This window comes from Ceratotherium simum, chromosome 4, assembly GCF_057802395.1.
Source record: "Ceratotherium simum simum isolate JZ-2026a chromosome 4, ASM5780239v1, whole genome shotgun sequence".
Lineage (NCBI taxonomy): Eukaryota > Metazoa > Chordata > Mammalia > Perissodactyla > Rhinocerotidae > Ceratotherium > Ceratotherium simum.
This window is the reverse complement of record NC_141903.1, coordinates 93,870,365-93,898,282: the sequence shown is the minus strand read 5'-3', so window position 1 is coordinate 93,898,282 and position 27,918 is coordinate 93,870,365. Positions and strand designations below refer to the sequence as shown.

Below are 27,918 nucleotides of genomic sequence, written 5' to 3'. Positions count from 1 at the left end.
CTCTCACTCTCTCCTTTCTTCCCAGGCTGGCACACAAGGTCAGCAGGGAGGGGAGCGGACAGCCCCTGGCGGGGTGGGACCGGTGTGGACCAGTGAGCGGCCAGGAAGGTCAGTCTTCCTTGGGTATCCAGGGCTGTGTGTGGCCCTGGCCTGTGGCTTCCCTGGCTCTGCCGATGGCTGGCTCTGGTGGTCCCAGTATGACAGCACCCTGAGGATCTCCGCACCAATCGAGAGGCTTGGAATGGAGCACTGTCGTGACTGGATCCAGACTACTCTCATGATGAAGGGCCGACTCCAGGCCCGGTCAGCCCTTAACCTGGGTGTAGGGCTTGTTTTGAACCCAAGTTTTCAACTCGCTGAAGACTGGCCAGTGGATACCTGGGAAAGCAGGCCTTTGGCTTCTGTTACACAGACTCCATGATAGTTAACTTTACGTGTCAATGTGGCTGGGCCCTGGTGCCCTGATATTTGGTCAAGCATTATTCTAGACATTTCTGGGAAGGTGTTTTGGGGATGAGAATAAGACTTAAATCAGCAGCCTGTGAATAAAGCAGATCGTCCTCCATAGTGTGGGTGGGCCTCACTCAATCAGTTGAAGGCTGATATGGGCTAAATGTTTGTGTCCCCTCAAAACCCACACATTGAAACCTGATCTCCAGTGTGATGGTGTTAGGAGGTGGGCCTTTGGGAGGTGGTTAGGTCATGAGGATGGAGCCCTCATGAATAAGATTAGTGCCCTGATAAGAGAGACCCAGAGAGCTCCTTCATGCTCTCCACCACATGGGGACACAGTGAGAAGACGGCCGTCTAGGAACCAGACACCTCTCAGCAGACACCGGAGCTGCTGGTCCCTTGATCTTGGACACCTCAGCCTCCACAACTGTGAGAAATGTTTCTCTTAAGAAACACTGTTTAACCACCCAGGCTACGGTATTTTTGTTATAGTGGCCCAAACTGACTAAGACAAAGGCCTTAATAAAAACGAAGACTGACCTTCCCCAAGACAGAAGGAATCCTGCCAGCAGACTACCTTTAGACTGCACTGCAGCCTGTCCCTGGTCTCCAGCCGCCCACCCTACAGATTTTAGACTGGCCAGCCCCCACATTCACGGGAGGAAATTACCTAAAATAACCCTCTCTCTGTACATTCACGTCCCATTAGTGCCGTTTCTCTCTGGGGAGTCCTGGCAGACACACTGAGGCGTCTGTCTCCCCCACCCCATCCCTCAACACTTCCTGCAGCAGAACCTGGGATCCTGGCCCACCGGGCTCTTTCCCCACATGTCTGTGATCCTGGACAAAACCCTAACCAAACGGCCCCCTGCTGAGGAAGGTTTCAGGTGACTCATCGAGTCTCTTTCAGGTTTAACACTCTGGATTCTTTTTTTTTTTTTTTTTTTAATTTATTTTCCCCCAAAGCCCCAGTAGATAGTTGTATGTCATAGCTGCACATCCTTCTAGTTGCTGTATGTGGGACACGGCCTCAGCATGGCCGGAGAAGTGGTGCGTCAGTGCGCGCCCGGGATCCGAACCCGGGCCAGCAGCGGAGCGCGCGCACTTAACCGCTAAGCCACGGGGCCGGCCCATCACACTCTGGATTCTTGACTGAAGACAATCATCTTCTGGGGAGCATCACTTTCCTGTAGAAAACCAGAATGTCAAGGGCAGCTTTGTTTGCCACAGTCACAGGACATTGTTGATTTTAATCCTCCCGTGAAAGAATCAGATCAAGAATCACTGTAGCAGGGTGAATGGGGTCCCCTGAAGATCTGTTGCCTGGAAGTTGTGAATGTCACCGTTTTGGGAGAAAGGGTCTTTGCAGATGTAGTTAAGGTAACGATTTTTCGATGAGATCATTGAGGATCACTGGGTGGGCCCTGAATCCAGTGACAAGAGTGCTTATGAGACAGAGAAGCCATGTGAAGACGGGGGCAGAGTTTGGAGCGATGCGGCCACAAGCCGAGGGACGCGTGGAGCCCCCGGGGGGTGGAAGAGGCAAGAAAGAATTCTCCCCTAGAGCCGTCGAGACCTTGATCCCAGATGTCTGGCCTCCAGAACTGCGAAAGAAGGTACTTCTGTTGTTTTAAGCCACCTGTTTGGGTGGGACACAGACAGGTCTTTGGGGACTAAATTCACCCCACTGCACCGCCCCCTTTACCCCCTGCAGTTCCTGGAGTCTTCTCTTCCTGCCCCTGGGCTGTGTTTAACCCATTTTATATGCAGGTTGTAATCATTATTGTTACCTTGCTTAGTCCAGAACTCAGAAACCTTGACTTTCTCTCCCGAGAGTATTTGCTTTCACTTGTGATTTCGCTCCTCGGAGTGAAGCCCAGGGAGCTCCGCTGGGCAGTGAGGGGTGGTCCTTGTGGCAACTCGAGGTGCGGGCAGTCCCAGGAAGGGCATCCAGGATCAAGACGGGATCTTGATATCAGGAGCCGGACCCAGCACCCATGAGCCTCGTGCCCTAATGCCTTCTGGCCCCCATGAGGCAGACCCCTCTCCCACCTCCTTCCTTCTACGTCAGTCCCTCACCTCTTTATAATGTGCCCCCGCTGGCAGCTTCACAGAAGGGCTCCTGTTTCCAAGGGTTTTGTGGATAAACTACCCGTGCAGGGATTAGAGACGCAGGGAAGACCCGGTACCTGGAATGGGGCGCTGAGTCACATGGACATACCGCGGCCTAAAGTCGTTCACGACTTTGCTTCATAGTGAGAGGCTAGAAGAGGCTTCCTGACGCTCATCTCCCTGGGGTCAGGGCCCGCCTTGCCCCCACACTGTGCTGCTTTGCTGAGAGCTGTTTGCAACGCGGCACCTGGAAGATTCCACACGGGGAGTGGGCCTCACGGGAAAGCACCCCAATCAGAGTAACTCTTGGTGAATACAGCTCAGAGAATGACCGTGCTCACCCTGCGCATTTCTCTTCTCTAGGCCAGTGAAGGATTTGCAAACATGTACCTGGGCTAAAAACCATCCAAAAAGAGGTGCGACTCTGCGGGAGCTCCCTCTGCAGACTGAAGGAACCACAGCTGGGTCACGGGTCAGAGACCAGGTGTCTGCTTCCAGCGCCCACTTCTAACTACTAGAATCCAAAGGAAGTTTTCCACAAACCGAGGAAGTCAACTGTGGATGGGAACTGCAGCATCCCGGCTTCCTGTGGCCCTGAGGGTGTCAGTCCAGCACACTCCTCCTCACACCCCATTCACCATCCAGTGCGTCTTATGAGAGTCTCCACGACAGGCAGAGGAGATGAGCATTCCCTGCTGTAGAGACAGGACAGTGGGTGCAGATAGCGGCTCTGAAGTCACTCGGCGTTAAGCCCAGGCATCTGGAACACCTTACCACACCAGCTCAACTTCCTGAGCACGAAGCATTTCTCCAAAAATCTCTTTTAGGGTCGTCTCTGGTTAGAAACGTTTAGGACTTGAAGGTCTGACACATGAGAACGGTCGCCTGCACGCATTCCTTCCATATTCATGCCCAACCTTCGGACGTGATTCTCCATCTGGACACTGGAGTCCTGGGGCTGACCCGCTGGCCCCTCCACTGCACCACCACCGTGGCATGCACAGGGTGCCCAGAACAAGGGAGGAAGTGGCATCTGTCCATGCGAAGCCACGTCCTTAGGGAGGAGTCCACCATCTCTGAGCAATATCCTAAGAGGCCACTTTGTTCTCCTTGTGTGATGTTCTCACCTGCCAGAAATTGCAATGGTTGAAGCACTCGTAAGTGCTAACAGGAGCAGCCCCTCCCACTAACCCCCTTTCCAGGGTGCATGCCGCTCTTGGGCTTAGAGCTCCACCAGCGTCTGGGAACAGCAAGCCGGGGGCCTTAAGGGAACAACTCTGGCGGGCTGCAGCCGGCACGGGGTGACAGGCAGTGGGGACAGATTTGACCATGTGAGCACAATGGGGCCGCACCCAGAGAGTCCTCTCTGAAGGAGGCTCTGTAAGGCACCTTCTTGCACAATAAAGAATAGATCTGGTCTTTGCCCCTGGTTCCTGGCACAGAACTTCAAAATCCCTAGAAATTTCCTGAGTAATAGGAGCATCTTTGTTATGCTAATTGAGACTCAAGTGGGGTGGGGGTAGATAGCTTCAGGATGAGGGCTGGTCGATTTGGAGGGTTGGGACTTTGGGCCAGGCCAACCTCTGGCAAGGGGCTGCAGATGGAGTCAATCGTGGGGTGGGGTATCAGAAGGAAACCCCCACAAGTACCCTGGAGAGCTCAGCTCAGCTTGCCGATTGTGCTGGGAGGACACGGAAGCTCTGCATCGGGACCCTCCAGACCTCACCAAGCGCATCCCTAATGTTGGCTGTTCTTGAGCCGTATCCTTTAGAATCAAATCTAATTGTAAGGACAGAGCTTTCAGTGAGTTCTGTGAGTTGTTCTAATGGAAAATCAAACCTGAGGGGGTCATTGGAACCCCCTAATTTGTAGCCAGCCTAGCAGAAGTGCAAGTGAACCCCGAGACTCAAGACTGGTGTCTGAAGTGGGGGTGGTCCTGTGCAGGACTTCCCCTTAACCCGTGGGGTCTGTGCCTCCTCCGGTGGTCAGTGTCAGTGTGGACTTGAACTGTTGGACACCCAGCTGGTGCCGGAGAATCAGGCAGGACTTCAACTGAAGCGGCAGGCTCTCCTGGGCTCCAGGACAAGCTGGTCTCCAAGCCCCTGCTCCAGTGGGAGTCCAGCCTCTCTCGGGAGGGCAGAGGTGTTGGGGGCGCCTTACACAGCACGTGTCAAGGTCCCACTTTGTATCACTGAGCTGAAGATGTAAACAGACGAATACCACGAGGTCTCTGCCCTTGGTGAAGAGCAGTGGAAACAGCGTAGACAGAGATGCATCAGGTATCTCTTCTTCCCTACGACAGCGGGGGTCTGTGCCCACCCTCTCTGAGCACAAGACTGCCCCCCTACCTAACACCTTCTCGTAGGACAGAGACTGTGCACAGGCCAGAGTTCTCTGCCGTCACAATGGCAGCCACACGACAATCCCCACAGGGACGGGAAACTGCCTGAAGGGTGCTGGGGCCCCGGGCGCCCCGTCTAGGCGGCCGTCTTTGCTGGAGCGCCTGGTTCTGCTTCCGTAAATTTGATGCCTGCGTGTCTGGTCAGATTTTTGACTTCTTGAGCACAGACACTTAAAGGAAGTTGCTAGGGAAGGTTTCAGATCATGACCACAGAATATCGCCCCAACATCAGCCAAGCCATTTTAGAAAAATATGAGTGGCCCAGAGAGAGACCAAGATCAGCGTGGTCCAGCCATGCTTCCCTGCCGCAAGTCGACAGGCCAGTGTTTGCTGAAGACGCAAAGTGCTGGCGTGAATCCACAAGCTCAAGCTCTTTCCCACTCCAGATCTTCACTCGGCAACACTTAAAAATACCCAGGGATCTCCCTCTGGATTCACCCTCAGTGGGCGGGGGGAGCTCGTCTCTCCTCAGAGCTCACAGACACTGCCAGGGGCTCCAGCGCGGTTTGAGGGCTCACTTTACCCCACCCGCGAGCTGCACCTTTTCCGACCTCAGTGCTCTCGGAGCAAGTGTCACAGCCCCTCCACATTTGAACGAGATGCGGTGAGACCTGCACAGACTAGTAGAGACACGACTACACCAAGCCGTCTTTCAGCAGGTGATGAAGGGCGCAGCCCCGCCAACTGGCTGTGTGCTGAGGAGACAGCCGGGTCCTGCAGACGTCACCACTGCCCACGGTGTCCTTGGCTGTAGCCAGGAGAAGCGAGGTAAGCCTCCGGCCCTTCAGACCTGGGGGTGTTACTGAGGAATCTGCTTTCCCTTCTCTTCTTAAGACAGTTCTGCATCTTCTTATGAGGAATTTCTATGACTTCTATGCATCATGGTGATTACATGCACAGTAGTCATGGTGCCCTGGGTGCAGGCCATGGTTCAGGGAAAGGCTAAAGTTCCGTCAGTACAGCATGGTCAAAGCAGGCATGCATGGACCCCTCGCTTTGCCCTTGATGAGCTCATGATCCCCAACAACCAGCCTGCAGACACCGGGTGCCCCTGAGCGGGCAGGGCTGCAGGGCAGCCTGGTCACCGTCTTCCTCCCAGTGCTCCTTTGCTGTCCAGCCTGCCTTCTTGTGCATGTTCCCTAAACTGTGGCGTGTATGCAGGGAGCGCTGGTGGGCAGTGACCATCACCTTTATGACAAAACAGTATCGACTTTTGTTGCTAATAGAAAATGTACCTGGGCTTGTCTGATGGAATCGGGGAGGTGACATAATATCATTGAATCCCCTCGGTACGCTGCAGCCAAGAGGCCTGTGCCTGATCTCAACTCTGCTTTTGGCAGTGGGGAAACCACCTCCCAGGGAAGAGCCACGTGGACCACACTCCGCAGGCTGCAGGCACGGACCGGAGCCTTCTCCCAGTGTGACAGCCTGACGAGGGACTTCCCACCACTGGCCTCACATTATTTCTCCCCGCTGGGGTGAGCTCTGGAGTCGGGGGATACCCGAGAACGGCTGTGGTGTGACCAGGAGCGCGACCTGCCCCTGGTGTAGGTATGCAGTTACTCTCTCTCCTCTGGAGACAGGTCAGATCAGTGACCAGATCTGCCCATTTCACAAGGTGTGTCTGAGGACCAGAGGGCCACTTGGAGCAGCAGGCTCCCACCTCCAGGGCCTTGTCAGGCCAAGAGACCATCTGCCAGCCGTGCTGCACATGCTGCTTTAACCACAAGGAGAGTCTAAGGTGAATATCAACTCAGGCCGTGTCTTTATTCCTCACCTCTGAGTCTGTGGGAACAATGCCGAGGGACCAGAACAGGGTGGGCAGATGCCTCTCAGATGGGGGTCTCTGAGCCTCCATGGCAAGGTAGAGACGTGGCTCACCTGCCTGCCCAGCCCCAGGGAGGAAGGGAGGGGACTGAGGGTGTCAGCTCTCCTCAGGTGAAGCCGAGGGCCACCTGGAGCTTCCCCAGTGCAGGTAACCCCACCGACTTCTGCATGGCATGAAGGTGGGATTTGAGCTGCATCACCCGGGAGGGTTTCCGAATCCAGGGGCAATGTGACTTGGGACTAGTTAGGCACCTTGGTGAGCTCTGAGCAGGGCACCGGGGGCTCCCTCACAGGGTGTGGTGGGACTCGAGATGCACAGCCTCCACGAGGGTCTTAGTCCTGCTCCTATCCCTTTGTGTCTTTCTTATGATCAGTTTTTTTTTTTTTTGAGGAAGATCAGCCTTGAGCTAACATCTGATGCCAATCCTCCTCTTTTTTTGCTGAAGAAGATGGGCCCTGGGCTAACATCCATGCCCATCTTCCTCTACTTTATATGGGACGCCGCCACAGCATGGCTTGACAAGTGGCGCATCGGTGCGTGCCCAGGATCCGAACCTGCGAACCCCGGGCTGCTGAAGCAGAGCGTGCGCACTTAACCGCTGCGCCACCGGGCCGGTCCCCCTTATGATTAGATCTTACACATAAAATGCACCAGCGAGTAGAGCAATGTTCCTCTTTTGACAAATGTCCGAGGCAGGTGGGTAAACAGCCTTCCCGCTGTACAACTCTCAGGCAAGAGGGCACAGGTGCAGGTGTGCACAGTCTGGCTTCTATTTGGAATTTCCCTCCCTCAGCCTTCAAGACTCACTTTTTCCCTTTTCCTGGCACATCAACACTAGAGGTAAACTGCTTAGAAACAAAGAGCCTGATGGTTTATTTCTGGTTCAGGGCATGACCGCACGTTTTATTGCATTTACGGTTCCCGGGCACGTAGATGCAACTACGTGGGCACAGTCACTGAATTATGAAACCCTGTGGCCCTCTCATCCGGTTTGTGGCAGTAGGGTCTCGAGGTGACGATGAAGTGGGTGACAAGCAGCAAGCCGCCTTGCATTCACTCACCCAGCCTCACCGCCCGCCGATGGGGCCCGACACACAAGTACCACGAAACACCCGCCTGGTCGCTGGCTTTCAGGTTTAGCCACAGCTATTCCACAATCCCAAGCTTTCCGTCCCTGAGCCCAGCCGACACTGCCAGTCTTCCAGGAACAAGACAACCACGGTTTTCACTGCTTGAGGTTTCGATACCCAGTCACTCCCAGTCCAGAATCCCAGGTTACTACTGTGCAGAGGACAGTCGCCCCGGAAGCAGAGGCTGGGGTCTGAATCCTGCTTCCAATGGATGGAGCACTAACGCCAGTCTGTACTGAGTGACTCATCTGTGAATCAGGATTATCTGGCATTGAGGGTTGAACTGTGTCTCCCCAACCCCTGAAATTCATATGTTCAAGTCCTAACCCCAGTACCTCAGGATGTGACCTTATTTGGAAACAGGGTCACACAGGAGTAATCAGGTAAGATGTGAACGTACTGCAGTAGCCAGAGTGGACTCTAATCCAATATGACTGGTGTCCTTAAAAAAACGGACATTGGAGACAGATGCACACACAGAACACCATGTGAAGACGAAGGCAGAGACAGAGCAACGCTCCTACAAGCCCGAGAACGTCAATGACTGCCAGCAACCACCAGAAGCCAGAGGACAGGGCTGGAACAGATCCCTCCAGCACAAGGACCAGCCCTGCCGACACCCTGATCTTGGACTTCTGGCCTCCAGAACTGAGACAATGATTTCTGTTGTCCTCAGCCACCCAGTTTCTGGTACTGTTACAGCAGCCCTACAAACTAACACAACCGGCACACCAAGTGAATACATGTGCAGAGCACGACTTCACAGAAGGTTCTGTTCCCCGCTCAGCTTGCCCAGACAGAAGAACCCCACACAGGGGTTGAGCTCTCCATTCCCAGACACATGGAATGGGGAGGGGAACTTAAGTGCCTTTCAAATGATGACCACTCTGCTTCCGCCCCACAACCACTGACCAAGAACCTCTAGGGACAAAGAACATTTTGGGGAGGTGTGCCACATACAGTCTAAAACGTGGGCTTTGCCCTTGATGAGCTCACAGTCCCTAGTACCAGTGGCCCCCACAAATAAAAGGGTATGACACAGCTTTCCTTCCACAAGGAGGAGCCATAAAGCCACCCCCAAGGCTTCTGAGCCTGAAAGGGCTGCCTGATAACTGCGGGGCGTTCCTGTGTCCAGATGGTGATGGGGACTCAGACTTCTAATGACGTGGCCTGGCCCGTGTGCTCGGCCCTGCCACCCGTGTGCCCTCGGGTCCCAGCGTCAGTGCCTTCCTCCTAGTCCTCACCCCACAGGCTGTCAGAGAGGAAGGCAGTTACCCTCCAACCTCAGGACCTCAGGACCAGGGGTTCAGACAGGGCGGATAGGAGAGAACTGGGAGGGACACCCTGCAAGGGGTCACCACGGGCCGGGCGGCCAGTCCCTCGGCCGCTTGGGAAGCACTGGACGGGCTTCTGTAAGACCCAGAAACACGGCAAATCAGGGCTGATGGTGACACGCCCGCCCTGCTTTTTGGCACAGCCACAGAACCGATGCTCATGTGGCCACTATCCCATTTCTACCTGAGAGCACAGGGCAGGAGGACGTGGTCTCTGTCCTGGGGAGGTGCGTCGGCGGGAGGGGTCTGGGACCAGGCAGCACCAGGCGTGAGTGGGCCGCACCCGGCCCGGGGCTGCACCTGACCAGCGGACCGCACCTGGGACCGCACCTGACACTGGGGCCGCACCCGGGCCCGCACCCGTGGGCCGGGGCTGCACCTGCAGGCCGGGACCGGCTCAGTAGGAGTTCAGGGCCTGCTTGGAGCGGCGCTTCATGTGCAGGCGCTGGTGGCGGAGGAGGTCGGAGTTCTGCGAGAAGCTCTTCACGCAGTAGCGGCACTGCAGGGGCCGCGCCCTGCTCTTCTCGTGGACGGCGCTGCGGTGCCGGGCCAGGTGGTCGGGCCGCTGGAAGCCGCGCCCGCAGTCACAGCACTGGAAGCCCAGCTTGGCCCGGCCCTTCCCCAGCAGGGCGCCGGGCCCCCCGCCCGCCGGCCCGGGCGCCGCGCGCTCCCGCTTCCTCACCGGCGCCAGGCCGTCCGGCTGCAGGTGCACGCGCCGGTGGCAGAGCAGGTGCGAGTTGAGGCGGAAGCTCTTCCCGCAGGCGCCGCAGCGGTAGGGTTTCTGGGCCTCGTGGGTCTCCCGGTGCCCGTCCAGGTCCTCGCTGTCGCTGAACAGCTCCCCGCACACCGAGCACTCGTGCGGCTTCTGCTCGCGGCGGCTCCGCAGGTGCCGGATGAAGTTGACCCTCCAGCGGAAGATCTTGCCACAGTTCGGGCACACGTAGGACTTCCTGGAGGAGGTCTGCACCTCGGCCCCCTCGGCGCCGCTCCGGGGGGAGGCGGGGAGACTGCGCGGCTTCTCCGGGGGGCTCCGCGGCTCGTCGGTGCAGTAGGAGCCGAGCTGGGAGTCCTCATCCCCGGAGCTGGACAGAACAATCTCGATGGTCACCTCCTCCTCCAGGCCGGGCTCCAGGGACGGCGCGTTGCCTGCGGCTACAGGAAAGCAACATGGAAGTCAGCAGTGCCGCCCAGGCCGCACGGCAGCCCCTGTGAACGCCACCAGGAGGGTTCTCTTGGGTCCAGAAACCCACATTTTTGCAAGGGAGCTCTCCCCTGTGGGGACCTCTGCTGCAGCCTGAGAAAGAAATCCTTAGCGGGGGCCACAATGAACCCACCCGTCCTCCTCTTCTCCTCTCCCCCTCCCCGCCCTTTCCCCTAAGCCCTCAGCCCCATCCTTTTTTTTTCCTTTTCTAGCCACTGAGACTCCTCCAAGCTCTAAGAGTTTGTATTTATCTTTGTAAAGTCGGCTATTCACAGACCACTTGGCACCGCCATATTACACAAGCGTGGGAAAATCCTTTCAGGGCATATTAAGGACTTTGGAGAGAGGAAGACCAGATATTCCAAAAGCAGAGTGCCAGGACGGGGCCGGCTACCACGCTCTCAGCACTGCAACGCTCCAGGGCTGTGCGAGACTTCTGACATGCACAGCCCCATTTGCTCCTGAACCCAACCCGATAACACCTTATTTACCACACTGTACACATCAGGGCTCAGGGGTGAAGTGGGAGCTGCGCCTTGCTGTGCTGTCGGACGTGAGGGCGTCCAATGGTCCCAGACCACCAGACCACTGAGTCCCCCACCAGCATCTCTGCCTCCCAGCGTCACATTTGAGGCCCACCAGCAGCCACCAGTGGCAACAGGTAGAGACACATTCTGGACTTCATAACCTAGACTGAAGCTGACTCAATGGATCCCAAGTCTGTGATGGAAAGTGGTACCACGGGGAGGAGGCGGGTGGGCAGCGGGAAACGGGCACGAGGTCCTGGCCTGCAGCCCAGAGCCCATCACACAGCTCCCATCCGGCCTCTGTTTCCTCCCTTTTGTGAAATGTGGGGCTCAGGTCTAGAACGGGGGGTAGTGGTGCTGGGCCCTTCAGGACATTAGTAGGAATATGGTTATTTTGGACTTGACTGCTGGAGGGAGGAGAGTTCTGCAGGTCAGGGAACCTGAGGGCAGCTGGAGCTGGATGAACAGCAGCAGGGCAGGAAGACCCAGAAGCCACAGAGAAAGAGAGACATCGGGCAGTGGCAGAGCCCATGCGGCATTTGTCCATCCGTGAGACAAGGGGAAGGGGGTCGGGAAGAATATGAGGCTGGGGAGTCAGAGGGAGACTGGAAGATGCAGAAAATTCCCAGTCCATCCATATTGGAAAAATGAGAGTGTGTGTTCTGGAGAGGACACCAAGGATGTGGCCGACTGACCATTTGCTCAAGAGATTATGGGGGTGACCCATGGATCCAATCAGCCTTCTCAGGCGGAGCCAGGAATGGAGATGAGGTAATCCACAGAAGATCTGTAGAGGACCCTCTGGTCTGACGGCCAGGACCCCTGTCAACTGCATGGTAGACCAACTATGTTTTTGAGAATTTTGTATGAGCAGAAACCCTATCAGCTTGGACTAAAAAGGACAAAGGATGAACTGAAGGAAGGCTGTCAGACTTCTGGGATTCCACCAAATGGGTCAGTAGAACTATCTGGCTGGAACATACGTTGTTAAGAAAAAGGAAGAACAACTCCAAAGGCGGTTCAGAGGTCTACAAGGCTGCCATTGTCAACAGGGCCCTGAGGACACAGGCCCAGGCAGGGGCAGAGATCTGAGCCAAAGAAGACTGGAAGATGGGGCCGGCCCCGTGGCTTAGCGGTTAAGTGCGCGCGCTCCGCTACTGGCAGCCCGGGTTCGGATCCCGGGTGCGCACCAACGCACCGCTTCTCCGGCCATGCTGAGGCCGCGTCCCACATACAGCTACTAGAAGGATGTGCAGCTATGACATACAACTATCTACTGGGGCTTTGGGGGGAAAATAAATAAATAAATCTTTAAAAAAAAACAAACAAAAAAAAAAGAAGACTGGAAGAATTAGCATAGTTAAAATGTCCATACTTCCTAAAGCATACAGATTCAATGCAATCCCAATCAGAATCCCAATGACATTCTTCACAGAAATAGAATAAAGAATCCTAAAATTTATATGGAACAACGAAAGACTCCAAATAGCCAAAGGAATCCTGAGAAAAAAGAACAAAGCTGGAGGTATCACACTCCCTGATTTCAAAATATACTACAAAGCTATAGTAACCAAAACAGCATGGTTCTGGCACCAAAACAGACACACAGATCAATGGAACAGAATTGAGAGCCCAGAAATAAACCCACACATCTATGGACAGCTAATTTTCAACAAAGGAGCCAAGAATATTCAATGGAGAAAGGAAAGTCTCTTCAATAAACGGTATTGGGAAAACTGGACAGCCACATACAAAAGAATGAAAGTAGACCATTATCTTACACCACACACAAAAATCAACTCAAAATGGATTAAAGACTTGAATGTAAGACCCGAAGCCATAAAACTCCTAGAAGAAATTATAGGCAGTACATTCTTTGACATCGGTCTTGGCAGCATCTTTTCAAATACCGTGTCTACTCAGGCAAGGGAAACAAAAGGAAAAAAAAACAAATGGGACTACATCAGACTAAAGAGCTTCTGCAAGGCAAAGGAAACCAGGAACAAAATGAAAAGACAACGCACCAACTGGGAGACAATATTTGCAAATCATATAACCAACAAGAGGTTAATTTCCAAAATATATAAAGAACTCATACAACTCAACAAAAAAACAAACAACCCAATTAAAAAATGGGCAGAGGATCTGAATAGATATTTTTCCAAAGAAGATATACAGATGGCCAAGAGGCACATGAAAAAGTGTTCAACATCATTAATTATTAGGGAAATGCAAATCAAAACTACAATGAGATATCACCTCATGCCCATCAGAATGGCTATTATTACAAAGACAAGAAATAACAAGGTTTGGAGAGGACGTGGAGAAAAGGGAACCCTCATGCACTGGGGTGGGAGTGCAACCTGGTGCAGCCACTATGTAAAACAGTATGGAGACTCCTCAAAAAACTAAAAATAGAAGGGTCAGCCTGGTGGCACAAGCAGTTGGGTGCGCGCACTCTGCTGCGGCGGCCCGGGGTTCGCAGGTTCGGATCCCGGGTGCGCACCAACATGCCACTTGTCGAGCCATGCTGTGGTGGTGTCCCATGTAAAGTGGAGGAGGGTGGGGCATGGATGTTAGCTTGGGGCCAGTCTTCCTCAGCAAAAAGAGGAGGATTGGCAGATGTTAGCTCAGGGCCGGTCTTCCTCACACACACAAAAAAACTAAAAATAGAAATACCGTATGACCCAGCTATTCCACTTCTGGGTATTTATCCAAAGAACATAAAAACACTAATTTGAAAAAATATATGCACCCCTATGTTCACTGCAGCATTATTCACAATAGCCAAGACTTGGAAGCAACATAAGTGCCCATCAAGGGACAAACGGATGAAGAAGATGTGGTATATATACACAATGGAATACTACTCAGCCATAGGAAATGATGAAACCCAGCCATTTGTGACAACATGGATGGACCTTGAGGGTATCATGCTAAGCAAAGTAAGTCAGACAGAGAAAGTAAAATACTGTATGATTTCACTCATATGTGGAAGATAAAGACAACAGCAACAAAAAAAACCCACATAGACACAGAGATTAGATTGGTTGTTACCAGAGGGAAAGGGGGGAGGGACGAGGGTGAAAGGGGTGACTGGGCGCATTGTGTGTGGTGATGGATGGTAATTAGTCTTTGGGTGGTGAACATGATGTAGTCTACACAGAAAATGAAACATAGTGATATACAACTGAAATTTACATAATGTTATAAACCAATGTTACCACAATAAAACAAAACAAAACGAAACATAAACCAGCTATCTACAAGTCAAGAAGAGAGGCCTCAGGTGAAGCCCACCCAGCTGACACCTTGAATCTCTGACTTCCGGCCTCCAGAACTGGGAGAAAATCCATTTCTGTTGTTTGAGCCCCAGTCTGTGTTCCTTTGTTATGGCAGCCCTAGGAGACTAACATCGTGCACACAGGATGACATCCCCTCAGATCAGCCAAATGACCAAAAACAGATGCAGAGTTTCTTAAAAAGGGGGAATAAATCAACAATCATGCTGTGTGCCATCGACACAAGTGTGAAGAATTCCCAGCAGGTGAGCTGAGCCTCAGAGGTGCGCCCAAGATGCACAGAGAGGACGAGCAGGGAGCTCTGAGCTCAGCACTGACGAGTACAAACGGGGAGGGGGTACCCAAGCCCGCAGCCCTGCTGTGCGTGGCCAGGGAACGCCAGGCTGCTGGCGTGTTGGGGGGGAGACGGCACGGGCCCAGGTCAGTGCCTGACCCCTCAGGAAGGCGCCCTCTGGGCTGGTGTGAGCAGCTCGCAGGGATCTGCAGGGGCTGAGAGAAGCAGGGAGGGTAGGAAGCAAATGACAAAGGTTGCATAAAACTATATTCTTATAATGTCAGGATGGTGGGGCTTTCTTAAGCAAGACATAAAGCCAAAAAAGAGATGATGAACAAGTGTATTTGCATTTTAAAAATGTGAAAAAAGACATTTATGTCCTGAAACACACATAACCAAAGTTTAAAAATGAGAGGAATTATGTGTAAATGCGTAAGAGGGAACAGATTCAGGCCCATAATTTTGAGTTCCCACAAATCCACAGGACAAGCATGGTGCGGCTCGATAATGCAGAGTAAAAAGCATGGAGCCCAATCACACGCTTCAGGCCACAGTCTCATACCCACGGCCTGTGAGTGTGGGTCGTGGGCAAGCAACTCCAGCTCGAGCGCCCGAGCTGCAAAACAGAGACGTCACAGTGCCGCCTATGGGCTGAATGCATGTGTCCCCACAAAATCCACACACTGAAGCCCCAACCCCCAAGGTGACGGGATGAGGTGTGAGGCCTTTGGGAGGTAATGGGTGTAATGAAGTCTTACAGGCGGGGGCCCTTGTGACCGGATTAGCGCCCTTACAAGAAGAGGAAGAGACGAGAGCTCTCTCCGTGTCCATGAGCACGCACCGAGGAGAGGCCACATGAGCACACAGGGAGAAGGCGGCGGTCACCAGCGGAAGAGAGCCTTCACCAGACACCGAATCCACTTCTGCCTTGACCTCAGATGTCCCAAACTCAGAACTGCGAGAAATAAACGTCTGCTGTTTTAGCCGCCACCCTGGTATTTTGCTATAGTACCGGTGCTAGCTAAGACAGTGCCTACCTCAGCAGGTTCTGCGAGGACACACGGCACAACGTTGCAAGACCTTACACGGGTGCCCCACACTGCACACTGTGCAGTGCTTGGGACACAACAGGGCTCCCAGACGTGAAGGGAGGAGAAAAGAAGCAGGGACTAAATGTTAACCAGGCAATTCACAGAGAAAACCGACAAACGAGACCACATTCCCCCTCCGGGCAGCATGACGAAGCGCTGGTCGGACCAGCACAAAGGCAGATGCGGGGACGCAGACCCCTCGCCTGTTGTCAGAGGCATGGGCAGGAGCGACCAAAATGAAAACGGTGCCTGTTCTCTGCAATCCATCATCTCGCCCTGTTCTCAGAGAGCAGCCCTTGGCTTCCTGCCATTTCAAAGCAGATTCAGTGTCAGAGCCAAGGAAAGGGGCAGTGCAGCTGCAGACCCCTGTGACATGACCATCTGCCTTCTAGAAGCCGACAGGGCTGAGGGACGGGCTGCGGGCAGGCAGGAGCCAAATAGGGCTCGAAATGCATCTGAGCACCAAGCGTTCAGCAGCCCGACGGAGAACGGGCCACACACGATGGTCCCCCCAGCACAGAGCAGGCTCCTGAGCAAACCAGGGCCAGCACCGAAGCTTGTGTGTGTGGGGTACCGTCCTTCTAGATCCGCCGTAGATTTACCTAACGTCAAATCGCTTTTGTCCACACGTGAAAGGGGGCTGCGAGCCCTGCACAGGGCTGGGTGGAAGTACCACAACGCCTTGCAAGTTTTGCCTCCAAAAGGCATCATGGGGAAACAGACTGGGGAGTCAGTCTCCACAGCTGCAGAAAACCACAACACACGCGTTCAAGCAAGAACCACAGATGGGGTTTGATGGTGGAAGGGCGTCTGAACCCCGAGGACGTTCAAGACACCTGGATTCCAGTCTTTGCCTCTGGAGGTGGCGACTTGTGACCCACATGACTCAGTCTCAGTGCTGGCTACTCCAAGGGCGGCTAGAGGGCGTGCCCTTGAGGTCCCTACCACGCCCACCAGCACACGTGCATACACATACACCACACACAAGTATGCACACACACACCACAGACGTGTATGCAGACAGCACACATGCACCACACATGTATGCACACACACACCACACACAAGTATGCGCACACACCACAGACGTGTATGCAGACAGCACACATGCACCACACATGTATGCACACATACACCACACACAAGTATGCACACATAGACCACACACACCACTTTCACGCACACACACCACACACGTGACACATTCACCACGTGCATCACACGCATGCTCATACACACCACGCACATGCACACTCAATAGGCACGCACCACACCAGACATACTATACACAACGTACGCCACACCACACATCATCACCACACGCATGCACACACACACAGCTGCACGCGCGCACACACTCACGCCGCACATCACACACAGGCACCCCACCCTCGCTCCTTTACCGGGGCAGGTGCTCTGGGCAAGTGCCGTCTGCTGGCAGGTCTGGAGCTCTGGCATCTGCAGCTCATCCCGTTTTCTTCTTTCTTCTACCTGGAATGGCTGGAGGCTGGGAAAGTCTTTCCGGAGAAGAAAACGGAAAAATCGATTTGTCCCGCAGCTGCAGCACCACCTGGGGAGCACGTTAACAGACGCCCAGCCGCGAGGCGAGGCAGCCCTGGGCTGAAGCTAGACAGAAGCAACGTGGATGCTGCTTCTGCCCCGTCCACTTGACTGTGCACAAGCACCTGCCATCCCTGTACTCATTTGCACCCACAGGCCCAGGGCCCCACAGACGCAGCCTGCACAGAGATGGCACGGGCAGCCACACCAGAGGCTCCTGAAGTTTGTTCCAAGTGGGGATGGTGAGCCAAAACCTGTGCTGCTCTGTGGTCCCAAAGGGGAGGGGGCCCGGGGCTGTGCCAATGCCTATGAAGCTTTCCCCTGAAGGAGCAGACACCCCAAGGCAGTACAGCCCTGTGGTTAGACTCCGGTTCTGGTGACACAGCGAGCCAGGGGAGGGGGAGGCCAGGAGCAGCTGCTGCCGAGCTGGGTCATGTCGTCCAGGCCCCGGCACCTGCCCGGCCTCGGTTTCCGCACACCACCTGCAGCATGTGGTTGGAAGGATGAGCCAGGTGGGCGTCCAGAGGCGCTGTGCCCAGTGCCCAGCCAAGCGGAGGCACGTCCTCTCCTCTCCCACCTGACTCTTGGAGAGCATCTGACCTCAGGTGTGGAGGGGCCGCTGGGTCGTCAGCTCAAACGAGGTGCGACTTACAGCAGAGGAGAAAGACACTCCCGTCACATCCTGGCCCCTGGTTGAGGGAGTGCAACCCCACAACCCCACCTGGCAAAACTGAAATCCCACATCCTTTCTGCGAGGAGTCGGGGAAGAGGCAAGACACGTCCACCAAGACCCAGTCCAGGGCTGACGGGGCTGCAGAGGGATGGCAGAGGGAGCGGGCCAGCCTTCCACCCCACCCTGACCCATGACTCACTCCAGTAGGAGACCTGGGGTGCGCCCTTCCCCTGGAGGTCCTGCAGCTCTGCCACATGAGGCTCGTCCTCCTCTCCCTGGGAGATGTCCGGCTGGGCAGCTGGGTCATCTGTTCACAGAAGGGGGGAGACACACTCATCGGTGATCTGCTCCGCAGGAAACCAGGGCAGATGGAGCGTGGTGACTCTGGGACAGGTCCAGGAGAGAGGAGCTGAAGGGACACACCACAGGCAGGGCACCGATGGGGCCGCGCAGGCTCCAGAGAAGCAGAAAAGCCGGAGCAAGCAGGGAGGTGAGGAGGGAGCACCCTAAAGGTAAAGCGGCGGGCTTGGGGCTTAGAAAACCAGAAGTGGGGAGAGCCACAGGGTGAGGACACCAGGAGAAGAGCGGCCGCGGGCAAGGCGGTATATCTGGTCTCATAGCCAGGAGCCTGGTTCACAAGCGACCACAGCAGGCGACAGTCAACCTGCAAAGCATCCTGGGGCCACTGTGTACAGGTGACCTCTGTGTACAGCCACAGCAGACGTGGGCCCCCCGCTTCCCTGTCTCAGGAGAGGGGGAATCGGGGCTTACGTGGAGGCAGCGAGACCCCGCAGTCCTCCCCGATGATGAACTCTCCGTAGAAGCCAGTCTGGGCAGGGTCTAGGAGGGACCAGTCCTCTTCCGAGAAGCAGAAGATCATGTCCTTGAAAGGAGAAACCCGATTCTGAAAGCACAGAACAGGCACACCTCAGTCCAGGGACAAGCCGGGACACGCCTGGAGCGAGCTGGGGCCGAGGGCAGAGCCCAGCGACGCGTGCAGACGGAGGAAGGGAAGGTGGACGGGCTGCTCCGGGGCTTCTGGCTTCCCAGTTCCAGCCTGAGGTCCATCTCGGACCCAGGTGCTACGGCCGAACCCTAACAGGGGATGCCTCCCCAGTGGCCAAGGATGTGAAGCAATGGTCCCCCCACTCAGTGCGGGGAGGCCACGCCCCACGGCCCCAGGCGGGCAGACTTCCGACACGCTCACCCTTTGAGGCAGAGAAGCCATCTCTAGAGTTTACTTTGCACTGTGCAGCGTGAGGTCTGAACACACTGCTTCACCGCAGCATCGATGACGCGAGACGAGTGAAGGCTGAAATGCTCCACGCCCATGGGCAGAGAACTGCTGAAGTAAACCACAGGCCATCCTGCCAGGCCCGACCACACCCCATTAGCAAGGACGAGGGCCTCTCCTACTACAGAGGAGTCCTTCCAAAGTGAGTGTCACATGAAAGGCACCATCAGAGGCTGTCTAGACGCCCCATGGGCAGGGGCCCGGGCTAGGCAAGCAGAGAGATTTCTCTTTCACTCTGAGTCATGGACCACGGGAATGGGTCAAACCTTAATTTTAATTTAAAAAATGATGGCATAACCATACAGTACCAGGAGACCATAAAGATAAGGAAGTTCTTTCCAAAACAGAAATATAGATCTTTGCCAGTTGAAGTATGAAATTAGGGTCTCAAACTTCCTGTAAATATCAATATGACAATAGATTGATGGTAACAATAAATGTCATTGAAAAATTATTCATTTTGTTTGCAACAATCTGAACCTTAAATATTTGATAGAATATTTGGAAAAAGTAAAATGTGAAAGATGGAGAATTACTGGTCTAGGTGACATTTCTGTTTGTACCTTCTAATCCCAGAACAGAAATACATAAATCTATTATTTCTACTAAGTGTGTCACTATACATATATATATATATATATACACACACATGGTCGTAGAATTTGTCTGCATGTAGCATTCACTGGATAGTGGCTTAACAAGGCACATATTTCCTGCAAGGTGTTTCAAAGTATTTAAAATAAAATTCCATTTTGGGTTAAATAAAAACAAGTCCTTTACACAGTTAATTGGAAAGGACTTCAAAATAAAATTTAGGGGGAAAAATGCAACCCATATAATATTGTACCATAAACTAACATCTGTTTAAAAAAAGTGAAAAAGAATTCATGATATTTTAAACCTCTGCCCTCGCACCTGCCTCAGCCTCTGGAAGATTAACAGTTACTGCCACATGGCTGCCCTGGGGGACAGGTGTGTGTGGGGACAGGGCTGGGAAAGGAGAATTTTCAATGAATGTCCTCCGGTACCTCTGGACTCTTCTTCCCCCACATACACACTTTTTAATTTTTGAAATTAAACCTAGAGAAAACAGAGAGAGTAATACAATGAACAGGAAGGGCATATAACCCTCCAACTGGATTCATCAAGTTGACACTGGCCATTGTCACAGCCCCTCTCACACACGTGGTAGGTGGGTATGTCTACTCGTTGCCCTGGATCACTGGGGAACCGCAGACACCAGGATACATTACCTCCACATGCACCAGCATGAAATCTCCTAAGAAAAGTTACTTCTCCAACACTAGCACAATGCTTTTAGCACAGTGGCTCTCAACCAAAGTGGATTGATTCTGCACCAGGGCTACCTGGCAATTCCTGGAGACATTTCTGTTTGTCACCACTCGGGGGTGGGCACTACTGGCATTGAGTGAGTGGAGGCCAGGGATGCTGCTCAACCCCCTACAGTGCCCAGGACAGCCCCATGCGACAAAGAACTCTCTGGCCAAACTGTGAAGAGAGCCACGGTCGAGAAACTGCTCTACAACACCCAACAAACTAAACGTTGTTCAGCAACACCATCTGGTGTCTTTCGAATTATGAAACAGCATTACCTTTTCAAGGAAAAAACTACGATGGGTTCCACAGGTGACTGTGACAGGAAGTCGAGGCTGGGAACTGGTGGGTTAAAGCTTTCTAATGGGCCCTAGAAATCTTGCTGAACAGAGATTGTGTCTTTAAATGTCAACCATCAGGAACACAAGTGAAATTCAATGGTCACATGTGTACAATCACTTGGGTATTTTTGCTTTCTGTGGGTTTTTGCCCAAGCCCACCTGAGCAGAAGACTAGAAGTGTGATGCTCCCTGGGTCCCTGAGGAGGCAGGAAAACAGGCTCCTATATGTGCCTGGGGGAAATGCAAGCAGTATTTGGGAGAATGTAACAGGAGCACACCCTGTGACCCAGTAATCCTATTTCTAGGCATTTTCCTAAGGAAATCATCAGAGATGTACGCAAAGGCATGCGTAAAAGAACACAGAATGCACTGTTTGGTAGAATCATGTTGAGGTTTTTCTTTTTTATGCTTTTCGCTAGTGTCTTAAGAGTTACCATGAGCAAGTATCATTTATATTTTATTATTAAAAATTGAGACGAAATACCCATGTACCCAACACTAAGATGTCAGAACTACTGACAGGTAAGTGTTTGCTTCCCGTCTTCTCTGAAGGGTGTGTTGGTTCACAGATGGGACCTGCTCGAGGAGGGCACACCCTGGATCTGGTGTCTGGTATTCAGCACCTGCCTTTTAAACTCTCATTACCTCTGAATAAGCATCAAAATGATATCATAGCACTGTTTCGTATGATTTTAAATGCTCAACTTGCCTTATACTCTCCATTTGGTATAAGACTTATTCATGTCCATGGAGGTCTAGTTCACTGACTTAAACTAATGTGTAGAATTTCATAGAGCACAGTTGATTTTACCCATTCTTCCGTTGATAATAGTTAGGTTTTTCCAAGTATTTGCTATTACAAGCAGCAATTCAGTGAACACTAGTCTGTCTCCCTATCAGTGTGCAAGTGTCTCCAGGGTGGACGTGTGGAGGGAGAGCTCCTGGACCGTCTGGAGCACATCTTCATGGATACCAAATATTTCCACATCATTCCCCCAGTGGAGCCCCTGAACTACACCCCCACAGGCAGCGCCCCACACTCCTGTTTCCAGAAGCCTTGCCAACTCGCGGTATGGTCAGACGTCCAGGTCCTGGCGGGGCTGCTATGGTGGCGGTAAGGGCAGTAGATGAGCATCTCCTCAGTTTACTGGCTAATCGAGTTTCGCCTTCTTTGAGATCCTTATTTATTTCCTCTGCCTATTTTTCTATTTTCTAACTGGTTGTTGTTCCTATTCTTTTAACCGCTTGTTTTAAGTAGTGGATATACTTCACTATCATAAAAGAAAGTATAACAGTATTTCAATGTTAAAATTTAAAAAAAAATTCTAAATGTGTTGCAATCAATTTATGGTGATATAAATAATCAGTAATATTAATGGTATAGGATGAATTGCAAGAAAATGTTTAACAAATTAGTATGGTGATAATTTTGATGAAATAGCTTCAAAGTCAGAAATGTGGTTTTGGAACAAAAATAGACCAATACAGAAGAGAAGAAAGAGTCCAGAAACAAAATTTAGTACACACAAAATTTTAATCTACAAGAAAAAACAGAACCCTAATCAATGGGGAAAGAGAAAGATGATTTTTATCCAATGTGCCTGATATAGTTGGTTGCCTATTTAGAAATTAAGACTAGATTCTGATCCTTCATCTAATATAAAAATAAAAACCTTGAAGTACCAAAAGAAAAAAAAAATGGCTTTCAGAGACTAAAAATAGAGACACCACATGAAGAAATAACTGGCAGATGCTCCACATAAAAATTATAAATATCTACAGTAGTGAAACAGCATGAAAGAAATCAAAAGACAAACGGTGAACTGGGAACCAATGTTCACTATTTATGAAAGGCGAAGAGGACCTCAAATATACAGAGCTTACAACATAGCTGGAAACACCTTCCATCCCAACATACGAGGGGACCAAGAAAGTAAATACTTTAAAACACATGAAAAAAAGCTCCACTTCACTAGTACATGAAAAACGTACATAAAATACTATTACCAATCATTGCTTTGATGAAGATTCAGGGAGAAAAGGGACAAAATCTCATCAATAATCATCTGGTCATTATACGTAAAAATGTGTTAGAAACATTTGAACACCACCTTAGCCTAGAGGCGAAAATTCCCACAACCTAATCATAGAAATCCTCTGGAACCTTCAGAAAAGCTACAATACTAGTAAGCAAAATTAACAAAATTGCTGGATAGAAGGTTGATATACAAAAATCAATTATATTTCTATATTTCTATATATGAATAAGTGGAAGATGAAATGTAAAAAACCATACCACTTTCAATAGCATCAAAAACCATGAAATTCAGGGCCGGCCCGGTGTAGTGGTTCAGTTCGTGCGCTCTGCTTTGGCGGCCCGGGGTTCGCAGGTTCAGATCCTGGGCGTGGACTTACGCACCACTTGTCAAGCCATGCTGTGGTGGCGTCCCAGGTAAAGTAGAGGAAGATGGGCACGGGTGTTAGCTCAGGGCCAGTCTTCCTCAGCAAAGAAACAAGGAGATCAGTGCTGGCCTGGGCACGAGAGCGTGGCTTCACGGCAAAGGGGCAGAAGGGAGCTTCCAGCGTGAGGGAGATGTTCTACATGTTGGTGGGGGTGAGGGTCACATGAGCGTAGACACTTGTCAAACACTCTGTAAACTTTATACTTAAAACAGGTGTATTGTATGCAAATTATAGCTCAAAATAGATTTAAAAAGTAAAAATAGACCATTTTCTGTCATCATTTTGGTGATGATTAAAAACAATGTTAATATAAAAACATATCTATGTAACAATGATACATGAATTCTGTATCTATGTCATATTAAAAGTCTCCTGAGACTCTTACTCAGTGATCAGAGCTGACACGGCCCACACAGGGTGCACCATTGCAGGCCTCACGCCCAGCGCGCTGGGAAGGACACAGCCCAGCCTGGCGCTCAGGCAGAGCTACCCTACCTGGGCGAGGTCCCGTCTCACTCGTTAGAATCATCGACGCCATGAAAGACACTGCAAACCCAGAGGAGATGTTGGGGATGGGACAACTAAACGAGAAGCATGACCTGGATGCGTTTAAATGTTAAATTTCCAGAATGTGATAACTGTATTGTGGCTATGTCAGCAACTGTCCTTGCTTTTAGGAAATATGCCCCAGTGGCATCAATCAAGAGATAAAGGGGCATGAACGTCTGCGTCTTACTCTCCAAAGATTCAGTAAAAAATGTGTGTAGGGTGTAGGAGGTGAGACTGGGGCATAGGGAAGGAAGGAATATGGAAATTAAAGTGAAGGGTATTTGGAAGTCTCTGTCCTAATCTTGTAATCTTCCCCAAGTCTGAAGTTAATTGTGAAGAAAAAGCTAAACATAAATAAATAGAATATTTCAAAAATGTCTGAAGCTGAATCAGGAGTTTGGAACAGGGCTTCTCAAACTCGGAGGTAGATATGAATCACCTGGGAATCTCGGTGAAAATGCACGTCCTGCCTCAGTAGGTTGGGGGGCGAGGAGGGGCTGCGTTTGAAGGAGTCCCCATGTGGCTCTGCTGCTGGAAGAGGCCATTGTGGGCGAGCCTGTCCTCCCAGACAAGCTACACAGAATGGAAGACAGGCCTCAGCAAGCCATGGGCTCGCAGGAAAGAACTTGGTGTCAGTCTCGAAGGGATCAGGACACACCACCCGAAAACATGCCACTTTGGCATAAGGAGCTGAAAGCAACTGAGAAACAGAAGATTGAGAGAGAGTGCTCTACCCTCCCCTGTTTGCCTAACAGCAGGCTGTAAACTCCCCTCTGTGAAGGAATCCCACTTCCTTTCCTACCAGGAAGGGCGGTGACTCTTAATCCCCGGGCCAAATGCTAGACTCTCATCCACCCTGAAACAGCACAACAAACTTGACCAAACAACCCGATCTTCCATCAGTGTCCACATTCACTGGCCTTCCCACAATGTACCACTCCTTGAAGCTCAAAATCCTTTTCCTGTGTCTTGCCATTTCTCCAGAAATTTATCGCCCTTGGTGAAAATGGTACATAAGCCTTGAGGTCTGATTGCCTTCTGGGGGTTTTCATGTCATTTCTGTGAGGTACCCCACAGGCATACAAAACAAATCTTTTTCCCCTGTTAATCTGTCTTTCATCAGTTCAATTTGCAGGGCCCCAGCCACGGAACCTAAGAGAGTACAGGAAAAAGTGTTTTTCCTCCCTGCCAGTCTCTTAATGAGGAAAAGATGGTAAACGTCACTACTGATGAAATATGACAGAAATCACCGCTCTAAGGCAGCACCACGGGGGGTCTGGTTCTACAGATTCTGAAGGAAAATGGCAATATGTGTTATCTGAAGAGGTAAGGATGTTTTTTCCCTTTGATCCTTAGGTAGGTATCTGAGAATCTACCCCAAAGTGGAAATAGGAACAAAACACGGCAGCAGAGATGCTCACGGCATCGTGGAAGCAGACCCAAGTGCCAGGGCAGGTGAGCGGTCAGTGATGCTTGGGTCATCCCCTAGGGCCGCCCGGATCAGAGGGGAAACGCTTACATGCTGGGGAGAAGCATGCACACAGCACGCAAGGGCCCAGAGCGTGTTCCCAGCAACGGCAGAAAACTCGTCAGGGGACTGGGACCTGTGACACCCTTCCACTTTCCAAATCTCGCCAACTTTATGATGAGAATGGACGGGGGAGTAAATGTCTATTTAAAATAGATTTTCAGAGGAGACCTCTGCTGCCTTCTTGAAGATGGAGCAGACATACTTTTCCCTAATTCCTCCACTCAATACAACCACAATCCTGGGACATTACACACAAAACATACACAAGACAACTGAAGGGTGAGAGAGGAAGGCAGGACAGCCGGGGGCCTCGGGTCCTAAGGAATGACACAACGGTGAGTCCCCGGGGTTTTCTTCCTGCCTCATCGATCAAAACTTGAAGCTGAAGGCGCTGGCAACCAGAAAGGCCAGTGGGCACAGGTGGAAATAACCCTAACAGGTGCCTGTTCTCTCAGCCCCAGACCAGGGAGGGACAATGACTGGTCTACTCCAGCCAAGCACCACAGCCTCGCTCACACCAGCAGCGGGATGTAGATGTACGCCCTCACTGCAATGGAGCACCTTGCCTCCCTCACTAGGGAGAAGGTCTACACACACACATACACACAGACACACACAGACACACACAGACACACACAGACACACACGGTGTCAGTGGAGACCACATGCAGAACTGGGATCCCACCTCCACTTGGGAGCCCGCCCTTCAGTGCCAACGGAGACCAAAGAGGCAACCCAACTTCTTCCCGCCCTTGGCAGTGACACAATGGCCCCTCTCATCTTCTCCTGCCAGAGCAGTGTCAAAAGAAAAAAACCAGCTAAACCAAAGGCTTAAATAAGATCCAGAGTCTTATAACATAATATAAAAATGTCCAAGTTTCAAAAGAAAATCACTGGTACCAAGAACCAGAAAGATCTTAAACTGAATGAAAAGACAGTCAGCAAACACCAACACTGGGATGGCAGAGATGTGAGAACCATCTGCCAAAGCAGAAGCCATGATCAAAATACTTCAACAAGCAATCACCAGCATGCTCAAAACCCGTGAAAAAGCAGAAAGCCTCTGAAAGAAACAGAAAATATAAAGATCAACACAATGGAAACATTAGAAGTGAAAACCACAACACTGAAATGACGAGCTCACCGGATGGGCTCAAAAGCAGACTGGAGGGGACAGAGGAAGGAATCAGTCAACCTGAGGACAGAAAAATGGAAATTGTCCAATTTGAACAAGAGGGAGAAAACAGACTGGAAAAACATGGACAGAGTCTCAGCACCTGTGGAACTGCAACCAAAGACCCAAAACCTGTGTCAGAGTTCCGGAAGCTGGAGCTGAAAAAGCACTTGAAGAAAACATGGCTCAAGACTTCCCAGATTTGGAAAGAAATGCAAACCACAGACTCAAGAAGCAGAGTAAACTCCAAACAGATAATCCAAAGAAGTCCAGGCCAAGATACGTCATAATAAACTTCTGAAAACTAAAGACAAAAGAAGGAGAAAATCTTAAAAGTAGCCAGAGAAAAATGTTACCTTCCTTGTAGGAGAAAAGGAAATACAAATGGCAGCAGATTGCTGATCAGAAGCTAAGAGGCCAGAAGAAGGGCACCATACTTTTCAAGTGCTGAAAGAAATCGGTCAACCGCGGATCCTGCATCTGAGGAGAATATCTTTCAGGAATGAACAGGGGAGTCAAGACATCCTCACATGAACCAAAAATAAGTACATTTGCCACCAGCAACTTATCCTAAAAGAATAGCTAACAGAAATTCTCTAAACAGAAAGAAATGAAGAAGAAAAATGGTATGCTAGAATATGGGTAAATACAACAGGCTTTCCTTCTCCTTCTGAGTTTTCTAAATAATTTTGATAGTGAGGCAAAAATTATGACACTGTCTGATGTGGTTCTACACGTACGCACAGGAACTATTTAAACCAGTTGTATTATAAGGGGGAGAGTGAAGGGGCGTAAGAGTGTGGTAAGGTTTTTTTCATTAACAATATAAAGATACACACTCAGCAACACACTAGGTAAGTCAAAATGGAATTCTACAAAATGTTCAAGTAATCCACAGGAAGGCAAGAAAAAGAAAATACAGAAACAAAAAACAGACTTAAGCTCTAATGTCAATAATTACATTAAAATACATCAGTTAAAACACAGCAACTGACAGAGATTAAAAACATGACCCAACTACAAGCTATCTAAGAGAAACTGACTTCAAAGGTGATACTGCAGGCAGGTCGGAAGTAAAAAGATGAAGATGTATATTATGCAATCATTAATCCAAAGGAGGAGTCGCTCCACTAACACCAGACAAGGCCCACTTCAGAGCAAAGAAAAGCACCAGAAAGGGACTACACATAATAATAAAAGGGCCAGTGCATCAAGGGGCACAGGAATCCTAGACTTGTGTGCTCCTAACAGAGAGCCGCCAAGGACATGAGGCAAAAACTGACAGAACTGAAAGGAGAAACAATCAACCACTCTAGTTGGAGACTTCAACGTCCTCTCCCAACAA

General features: G+C 51.2%; 1 protein-coding gene and 1 long non-coding RNA gene across 5 annotated transcripts in view; one reads left to right on the top strand and one right to left on the bottom strand.

Annotated features, from left to right (window-relative positions):
• The first annotated feature begins 1,508 nt into the window (after positions 1 to 1,508).
• On the top strand, positions 1,509 to 8,731 carry LOC147917374 (uncharacterized). Its single transcript, XR_015552059.1, has 3 exons — positions 1,509 to 2,069; positions 2,929 to 5,734; positions 6,307 to 8,731. It is a non-coding gene; the product is annotated as an uncharacterized LOC147917374 (long non-coding RNA).
• ZNF496 (zinc finger protein 496) overlaps positions 7,644 to 27,918 on the bottom strand; it is a 32,329-nt gene continuing 12,054 nt past the window's right edge. For all 4 annotated transcript variants that reach the window (XM_087430244.1, XM_087430245.1, XM_087430246.1 and 1 more), the window contains 4 exons: positions 18,658 to 18,790; positions 18,086 to 18,193; positions 17,057 to 17,170; positions 7,644 to 10,410 (listed from right to left, as the gene is read on the bottom strand). In XM_087430244.1, the coding sequence (XP_087286370.1) occupies positions 9,656 to 10,410; positions 17,057 to 17,170; positions 18,086 to 18,193; positions 18,658 to 18,790 (1,110 nt within the window). In that variant the 3' untranslated portion in view covers positions 7,644 to 9,655. The remainder of the gene's footprint in view (positions 10,411 to 17,056; positions 17,171 to 18,085; positions 18,194 to 18,657; positions 18,791 to 27,918) is intronic.